A 9,566-nucleotide genomic window follows, 5' to 3' on the forward strand; every position below is an offset into this window, starting at 1 on the left:
GTGTGTGTGGGAAAGAGCGCATGATTTTGGCTTCATTTCAGCGCGCAGGTTGACGCTGCTGACGCCGCTCCTCCGCCATCTTCAACTTCCTATTGTTTGCATCAGACTGAGGCTGTCTGCGGTGTGTGTGAGAGCAGAATCGGCCGCCGATCTGTCATTAAATAGTCGATATAGCCTTAACGTTCGCGGTCGCTAAAGTTGAGCATTAACAATTTGTATGTCATTGGATTAAAGACCTCTCAGGACGCTACCACTAAACCTTGATGATGGAGGACGATCAACCCAGAACCTTGTGAGTATCAGCGGCCCTGGCTATGTCCTGGAATCGGAAGGCTCCGTGTAACTACGGCGCGTCCGAAATGTTTCCACGTTGTTGTTTCAATTAAAAGCTGTAAAACCTTGTAATTTAGAGACACGTGGGCATTTAACTCGCATTACAATTTCATGCCGACAATACCGGCGCCTGTAAATGTATTAAGACAAAGAGAATTTTCGACACGAACGTAAAGTTCTGCTTGATTTAGTCGTAGAAATAGACGGAACCGTAACTCGCCTGAAAATGAAACTGAAGGGCTAGTTAATGCTAGCTATCATTAGCTAAACATTTAGAGGCTTGACAGCCGCTTCTTCGAAAATGTACACGTCTTCGAGGAATAGCTGTATTCTCAAAATTAGCTGTAATCTCTTACTAATAGACAGTCTTTCGCTAGACCCTCCCGAAAAGGATGTAATTTTGTAAAGCGCCGTTAGCTGCCAGCCACCTTAGCATGAGGCCCGTTTCAACCGGCTAGCGTTGTCTGTAGCTAGCCGGCAGAGAAGCCACGTCAACGCTCGGAGAGACGGCACAGGATAGCACCAGAAAGAGGGAGACCATGCTCTAGTTGTCTGTGTAAAATTGAGACTGTCCCCAGTAGTATTTAGTCCACGACCATTATTGATTTTATGTAAAAATTAGGAATTGTTGTGGGTTGTAGCTAGCCCTGTTAACTAGCCTTTGTTTGCATGCTACTTCCTGTTTGACAAAGACTCAACTCCCTCATCCCTCTCCTTGTTTGCAGGTATGTGGGGAATCTGTCCAGGGATGTCACCGAGCCCCTCATCCTGCAGGTCTTCACACAGATTGGACCCTGCAAGAGCTGTAAAATGATAGTTGATGTGAGTGTTATGCCCTTGTGTGGTGTATATTGTTTGGCAATAGGAAATAGCATTCAACAGTGACCTGAAAGGTTAAGGTGCCTTCAAAGGTCTCATTCTGCATATATGCTTGATATTGATTTTCCTTTTCCGGGTTGTTATAACAGGCCTGACATGCCAAGATACAGTAGGTAACTCTTTTCATGAGTGACTGAATAGTCACCTTTGCTGTGGCCTTAACATCAGTCTTGTTTTCCCGTCGACAGACAGCTGGAAATGATCCTTACTGCTTTGTGGAGTTCTATGACCACAGGCATGCTGCTGCCTCATTGGCAGCCATGAATGGAAGGAAAATAATGGGTAAGGTAAGCTATCGTATCTACAGGGTGAGTGGGGATGGGTGGGCATTGGGTGTGGGACTTTAAGTTGTGTGACTTCTTAAAAAACAAAGCAAAATGAAGAGTGTACTGCTAGCATTCATATTCAATTACATAGCTAGTATGTTCCAACTGACCAGGGGGAGGCTGCTGCAGCCAGGTTCCAAATTAGCTCTTGATCATCTTGAAAACTGTCAGAAAGTTACATTTCTGTTGGTAAAATTTGTTCTATTATCTTAAACTGAATGGTCTTGATTTACATGAAACTGCAGTGAGGTGTGGATGAAAATTGAGGTTTGAGAAATTATTGACAGAAATGTAATTCAGGTGTACACTGAACAAGCTGACGCTGTAATGTCAAAATGTCAAGACCATGTAAGCTACATTGGAAAAATAGCAAAATACAAATGTCAGTTTATCTAGAACATCAGAGCAAACATTAACAACATTAACATAAGACCACAGGGCCTTATAAAAGAATATTGAAATGATGCTGGATTGTGTAATAATGAGCTGAGTTTCCGGACTCAGTGGTAGGACATAAACCGGAAAATCAAATGACTGTGATGCTGAACTGAGCAACCACTGTTGAGGTCATTTGCAGTTTTCAGTGATACCTGCATTTGTTATTATTGGCTTTTGCCTCCCATTAAAATGTGCAAAATGTGCACTGCAGTGGTTTCCCCTTTGAATCATAACGTGGTTGTGCTAAGACACCCATTTATGAAATGGTCGGCCAGTTGCACTTTATTTGGAGTTAATTAACCTCAATTAATTGGGGTCTTAAGGCTTGATATAAGATAAACTTTCTTGTACTATTTCACTTGATATGCACAGGATAGAAGTGAGAGGTAGAAAGAAATCTAATAAGTGCCTTTTAGTCAGTTTTAAAATCATACACCCTTACAGTGGGAATGTCCAGGTTTTATTGTAAATGATGTAAACATACCCCACCTGGCCTGTTCTTTCTCTGCCCCTCTCCGCAGGAGGTCAAAGTCAACTGGGCCACGACGCCAACCAGCCAGAAAAAAGACACAAGTAGTAAGTACAAGTGCTTGTCAGTGAGCATGTTCACCTGATTGACAGCTTCTTCGATACACCTAGTTAAAACTACTGCAGTTGAATTTGGCTCCTAAAACAACATGCCTGCAAAAAATCCTTTCTAAAACACAAACTGAACATTATAACCTTGAATTAGGATTTATTGCAGGACTGTTGTATTGGACTCCATTAATTTTACCTACGTGCTCCTAATAATTAACGGTATTGCAGTCATTTCATTATCTTGTCTGGATTGTGGTTTTATCGGGATGACACTTGTGTTGCCCCTCCCCTTCTAACAAGCTGATAAAAATTAGCAAATCCAGGCAGGAAGTCAAGGTCTTGGAAAAAGCAGAAAGCTTGAAATAATGTGTATTATCTCATATACCATGTCTAAACTGTTTTCCCTCCTACAGATCACTTTCATGTCTTTGTTGGAGACCTCAGTCCAGAAATAACTACAGAAGATGTCAAAGCTGCCTTTGGTCCATTTGGCAGGATATCGTAAGTATAAAGCTGATATTTACTCACAAAGATGCAGAGTTGCAACTATTGGTCAATTAATTGATTGACAGAAACTTTTAAAATGAAAATGCCAAAGATTCTCAGGTTCTAATTTAACAAATATGGGGATTTGCTGTTCCTTCTGTTTTATTTTGTTGTAGCTTCTGTGTCTTTCAGACTGTTGTTCGGACAATTTTCTGACATTGAATAGATCAAATGATGAATTAATTAATCGAAAAAGCCGAATTAATAATGGAAATAATTGTTAGTTGCTGCTTTACAAGGATAATTAAGATGGGGAGAGACAATAAAAAATGAAGTTGTCCTCTGATAAGGGGAAATAATGCTCTTCCCATTCCTGCCTCACTTAGATTTATAATTTTTTTTTTTTTTTTTTTTTTTTACAGTCAATAGCTTCAGTCATTCTTTTTTAACAAGTATTGTTGGGGTTTGGTCAAACAAAAGCCACAGTTTGAGCATGTTGATTTGGACTTTGGGAAACTGTGCAGGGAAATTTGATAACAGAAGAGTAGTTAGTCAGTTGTAGCTCGGATTTCAGTTTGAGAGTTCATGAAGAAACACTCTCCTTTTGAACTTCATACAGTGGAAGTTGAAGTACATGTTTCTGATGTTTTCCTGTTGTTGTTTGTCCACAGAGATGCTCGTGTTGTCAAAGATATGGCCACAGGGAAATCTAAAGGCTATGGCTTTGTGTCTTTCTTCAACAAATGGGTGAGTAGTAGTAGTAGTAGTAGTAGTAGTATACTGCTGTTAATGGTGGGGTTCTCAAAGAGTTATTATATCTGTAAAACATGCTCTAAAGAATAGAAGCATTCTGCCTTGTTATATTAATCATAGGGCATTTTCACATGGGTTACTCATTGATTTGTGTTGTGGGCTTCTACAGGGATGCATTTTTGATATTGCATTACTAGACTCCAGCTTGATACAATAACCAGAGTCTTTCTTGGTTCCAGGACGCAGAGAACGCCATTCAGCAGATGGGGGGTCAGTGGTTAGGAGGCAGACAGATTCGAACTAACTGGGCCACAAGAAAGCCCCCGGCCCCAAAGACGACCTATGAAAGTGCGTTGTCATCAATGTGCAGGTTTTGCTTGCTTCGGAAGTTGGTTTCACATGTTAACAGCAGCTTTATCTTTGTGTTTTCCTTCCAGATAATTCCAAGCACCTATCCTTCGATGAAGTAGTGAGTCAGTCCAGCCCCAGTAACTGCACTGTGTATTGTGGTGGAGTCAGCACAGGACTGACAGGTAAGGAGCACTGTCAGTAGCATTGCTACCATCAGAGTGATATTGATACAAACAACAGTCAGGTATCAGGTAAGCTGATTAAAGCTGGGGAGCAACATTATTTGAATGACGCCAAAACTAACAATGAATTTATCCTATTGAGTATAATGTATGTAGCTACAGCTTATTCCTCTGCACTATGGGACTCAGTTAATGTTCAGAAACAATTCAAACACTGCAACCATAAGATTTCAGTGGATGGTATGATTATTGCCTGTTACTATCTATACATTTGTCAGTGCAACATTTTAGCTAAGTATATTACACAACCACAGACACCCATATCCCAGGTGCCAGTGTGCCATGTTTCTTATGCAGCATGTGCTTTTCATGACACATCAGCAGATATAATTTGATATCTGATGTTCACTTTCTGCTTGGCTTTCAGAACAACTGATGAGACAGACCTTCTCTCCCTTTGGACAAATCATGGAAATCAGAGTTTTCCCAGACAAAGGCTATTCATTTGTGAGGTACTTGAACGTTCCCTTTTCTCTGATTTTCCCCCCTCATCCTATATTGGAGGGAAAAGCTTCTGTACACATACAGCATCTGGATTTTCAGCCAATGACAAACATGTTTTAAATGATCTGACCATCATGGGTTATATCCACCTGCAGGATTTTGATCGTCATGTTTTCTGGTTGTATTAATAACAAATTATTTATGCAGATTTTTATCCTGTATATGTTTCATATTGCTTCCACTGTTAGATGCTTGCAATGCAGAAGTAATGGTTCTGTACATGTTTTGGTTAACCAGGCAGCCCGTGTCATAAGGTGTCATGTCCTTCTCACAGTTGGCTAACAGAGCAGATCTCCAGCAGTGGTTTTATCACCATCACTGAGTAAATATCTATGAAATGAGGTTCAGTGTTTTCTTAGTCGCTCTCTCCCTCTGTTTTTGTCCAGGTTTAACTCCCATGAGTCAGCAGCCCATGCCATTGTGTCAGTGAATGGCACCTCAATAGAGGGCCACATAGTCAAATGCTACTGGGGTAAAGAGACCCCGGACATGATGAACCCGATGCAACAGATGCCTATGCCCCAGGTAAACACACTGTATACTGTACATGCTGCGTTAAAATAAACATCTACTCACAGTATTGTTAGAAGTTTTAGGACAAGATGAGGATAAGTCTGCCAGTTAGTGCAGGCAGTGTGTCCTGAGTCTGAATAACTTCAACATCAGTCCATTTAAAACCATAACCCTGGAAGTGTTGAATGTCACTATGAAAAGTTATTTAATGAGCGTTTTACCATCATTTGATGTATTTCATATTAAAGGAGTTGGGGGGGGGGGGTCACATGAGGTTTCAGCAGGGAGAGAAAGTCATGACATTTCTTGGAAGGATGAATGGCACCTCAATTAACATTAGTTTATAGAATTATATATGTTGTGAAAAAAGTGTTTGTTTTTTTTGTTTGTTTGTTTAAACAATAGATGAAAGTTGTTAATAGTCAAACTCTGAGAAATGTCTCAGCCACTTTGGCAGGAAACCAGCTGCTGCTTAGGTCTGAAACAATAATAAATAAATTCAATGCTTTTTGGAGGGGGGGGGTCCGCTGCCATGAGCCACACTGAAGTCATACTTGTTGTTGAACTGTATCCTACAGCAAAACAAGATGGGCTTCGCTGCAGCCCAACCCTATGGCCAGTGGGGCCAGTGGTACGGCAACGGGCCCCAGATTAGCCAGTATGTCCCGAACGGGTGGCAGGTCCCCACCTATGGCGTCTACGGCCAAGCTTGGAATCAACAGGGCTTCAAGTAAGTAGCACGGTGTGCACAGGGCTCCCCTTCACCGCCTCCTCCTACTCCAGCACCACCAGAGTTCCCCTTCAAGACCGGGGCAGCAAGAGCCAGCTCTGGCCACAGGAGGGAGCCATGACCTCCCTCCCCCAAAACCCACCTCCTCCCTCCTCCCCTCACCAGCCCCTCATCTTGAGAAGATTGAGAAATAAGAAAATACACAAACACACACACAGAACAATCTGAACTTTTTAATTTTGGTGTTAATCATGTTGCGGTGTGTCGTCACAGCTCACTGTGTGCAGCACATCCTCGTAACTGAAGGCTTTTGTTCCAAAATGTTTTTGTCACTTGAATTACAGCATATAATAGTTGAAAACTGTCAGCTACCCCTTAAATGATTGTAAGAAAACTGCCTTAAACTAGCTAAAACGTATTTTTATTCATTTCAATAAATTAAAGGTAATTGAGAGAAACAAGATAAATGCTAAAAGCTCAGAACAAAGGTTCACTGTTCACCTCCAGGGAAAGTTTATTGATGAAGAATGCGTTTCCCTTTTTGTAAGAGTGCCCACTGTATAAGAACTGTGTTCTTTAAGGCTGTTCATTTGTTTTGTATGTCTGTGTTCATGTTAGAGCTTTTTACATATTTTTCTTTTTGATTTTGTTGATTTATTTTTTACATTGACCTGAGGATTTGATCTGTATATGAATGTCAGTAGGACATGTTAAATATCATTTATAGGTTATCAAATTTTGTTCTGATTTAGACAGCCTATGTGCAGTGATGCTTTGTGCACTCAAGAAAATAAAGGAGAGGCCATATGTTGTCGACAGTCTAACATTCTTGGTGAATAGGTGTATAAATAGGCTCTGTACAAAGGTGTAAGGTAGATGTAACTGAAAGCAGTGTGAGTGTCGAATGTACAGTAAATGCACAATTCCTAAGACGGAGGCGAGGCCTCTCTTGACTTGAAATTTGAAGATAAAACTTTGTCCTGTATAAGCTCTCTATTCTCCACACTGAACTTTGAATTTAATTTTATTACATGAGTGATAAGACTTAAAATACATCATGTGAATTAGGTGAGGACTTACATGTACTTTGTGGCCAAATGTACAGGTGTTGCAAGAGAAGATGATCTACATGTTTGTAAGCAGCGTGGCTTATCTGTCTATAGGCTGATTACCGCTGTCTTATGTTCTTGGTTATCAGCAGTTAGGAGGGGGTTAGAGAGGAATATTTAGCTTGCTGCGCTTAGCCTGTATGCTCTTTGTCTGCTTGTCCACCCATGTTTAATCAAATGACACTTTTGACCCCTCCAAAGAACCCTCCACTTTCTGCTAGCTTGATTTTTGCCCAGCCTGCCTCACCCTCACAACCTCTGATAACTCTGTTTGCCTTCTTGTTCTCATTCTAGCCTGTCCAGATTCTAGTAGCTCTAATATAAACCGTCCTTTGGCTCCCTTTCGCCTTGTCTCTTCTAACCTGCTGGCATTTTGTCTTTCTGTCTCTCTGTCTCTCTGTCTGTCTCTCTGTCTCTCTCTCTCTCTCTCTTTACCTCGTTTTTTGCAGTCACTTACCGGCCAGTGCTGGGTGGACTGGCATGAGCGCCATCAGTAACGGTGGGGTTATGGAGCCTACACAGGGATTGAATGGGAGTATGCTAGCCAACCAGCCCGGTATGGGAGCCGCAGGATACCCTACACACTGATAAGTGGGCAGGGTGGGAGATTTGTCAACCATCAGCCTCTTACTGGCTGTACGGTGCCCCGCGGGGCTGTGTAACACCGCCTCCATTTGTGGCAGGACTAAGACTTTTACTGGGATGTGGATCCTAGTGGGAAGGTTGACGTCTAATAAGAGATGTAAATGGGATTTCATGGGGGGGTTGAGGTAACAGGAGCCAGGGAGGAGCGATTTAACCCACACAGGTATTTACACCCTTTGTGGAAGGCAAGACTGGCCATGAACCAGGGCTCTTACCATTTTTAAGTTAAACTGTAAATGAGTATAAAACTGTAAAGGAGAAACTTTTGGATTTTTTTTCTGGGTTTTACAAATTGCTTCCATTTTCACATCTTTCCTCTCAGACAGCCATCGAGAGGTTTGTAATTTTTTTTTTTTAAAGTAACTGTTAGTCTGAGTCGTGCTAAGTTATGAAGCTTAGTTATTATTTGAGGAATGGAAATCTGTTTAATTTCTTCTCATTTTCTCTTGGATTAAAATCAATTGCAGGGATTGTTGCCACTGCTGTTTCTCTGTAAGGGCAGATAAATATTGCACAGTTTTTTCCTCTCTTGTACATGGACAAGTTCAACTGCCAAGAGTGTTTCCTTTTTGCATTCCATTTCTTCTTCATATCTTTCAGACAGCCTCAAATCTTTTCGCCACTTGTAAATAACCATCCATCCATTCATTCATTCATTCATTCATTCATTCATTCATTTGAAACAATGTAAGTAAAATGCTACTGTTAACTGTGGGTGCTTGCTTTCTCTTTTGTTTTGATAACTCGACAGTTAACTCCAACATTGTACGTAGCAGAGTGGCACTATGAATTGTGACACTGGCACAGTGCAACACTCATGATTCTTCCATGCAGGGATAAGACAGCATTGCCATGCAGTGCATACTTAAAATTTACACAATTCAAATGTTAAAGGGTGAACATGTTTGACACTTCTGATGTTTTTTTTAAATATCTATTGAAACGCCAGTATTTTATATCAAAAATCTGAGTGGATTCAACCTTTACACTTGCTCTTGTTGCCAGAGAAATGGGGAGGCCTACAATGTAACTGTTGCCTTATAGAGCTGGTTTCTTTTAGCTGACAAGATCCTCTTTTTAATTAGGCAGTGCCTACAGACATTTTCAGACCCTTTTGTTTAGAAAGGTGTTAGCCCTGAGAACTGATGACTCTGCTACTGTAATCAATGTTTTCTTGCTTTGTCCAATTAAAATGCTAATGCACATAAACCACATGATGTGTTAGGTTTCCTTTTTCACGTGGACGGCTTCTTACTACAGGAAATGTTAATGGAGATTTAATTCAGAAACTTAAAACAGAAACTTACTTAAATATGTGTTAGCTTGAGTGTTATTTCTGTTGTGTGAAATGTTTTGTTGTGAAGATCTGAGGGAGGATGTGAAGCTTTTTAGGCTGCAATGTTTATTACGTAAATTATAAGAACAAGACAGTATAAGACACTTGTATAAGATGTTTCTGAGCTGGTTGACAGTCCATTGAAGAAAACATCAGATTCAAAAAAACAAAACAAATCAGTAATCATACACTGTCACTATTTACCTCAGGGACTGAGCCGTCATTCATGTTAATAATGACACCTGTGCTTTTCCTCCTCTTACAAATTTACATGTTTGATGTAAAAACGGGTCTGTACCAGGGGCCTGGGAACTGGAGCACCTGAGTGGATTGCAGAGGTAA

At 40.8% G+C, this 9,566-nt stretch overlaps 1 protein-coding gene across 1 annotated transcript; it reads left to right on the forward strand.

Annotated features, from left to right (window-relative positions):
* Window positions 1-103: 103 nt before the first annotated feature.
* On the forward strand, window positions 104-9,102 carry LOC139623657 (cytotoxic granule associated RNA binding protein TIA1-like). Its single transcript, XM_071482040.1, has 12 exons — window positions 104-292; window positions 1,059-1,155; window positions 1,401-1,499; window positions 2,498-2,552; window positions 2,969-3,056; window positions 3,713-3,788; window positions 4,034-4,142; window positions 4,232-4,327; window positions 4,755-4,839; window positions 5,278-5,416; window positions 5,983-6,134; window positions 7,693-9,102. Exons 1-12 carry the CDS (start codon window positions 264-266, stop codon window positions 7,829-7,831), a joined length of 1,164 nt encoding a protein of 387 aa, XP_071338141.1. The 5' UTR covers window positions 104-263; the 3' UTR covers window positions 7,832-9,102.
* The last annotated feature ends 464 nt before the right edge of the window (window positions 9,103-9,566 follow it).

Source organism: Trachinotus anak, unplaced genomic scaffold (genome assembly GCF_046630095.1).
Source record: "Trachinotus anak isolate AG129_WGS33_773 ecotype Australia unplaced genomic scaffold, CSIRO_AGI_Tana_v1 ptg000008l, whole genome shotgun sequence".
Lineage (NCBI taxonomy): Eukaryota > Metazoa > Chordata > Actinopteri > Carangiformes > Carangidae > Trachinotus > Trachinotus anak.

Coding starts and splice junctions, on each gene's coding strand:
- LOC139623657 (XM_071482040.1), top strand. CDS start 264: ATGATGGAGGACGATCAACCCAGAACCTT. Junction 293..1,058: donor GACGATCAACCCAGAACCTT/GTGAGTATCAGC, acceptor CCTTGTTTGCAG/GTATGTGGGGAATCTGTCCA. Junction 3,789..4,033: donor TGTCTTTCTTCAACAAATGG/GTGAGTAGTAGT, acceptor TCTTGGTTCCAG/GACGCAGAGAACGCCATTCA.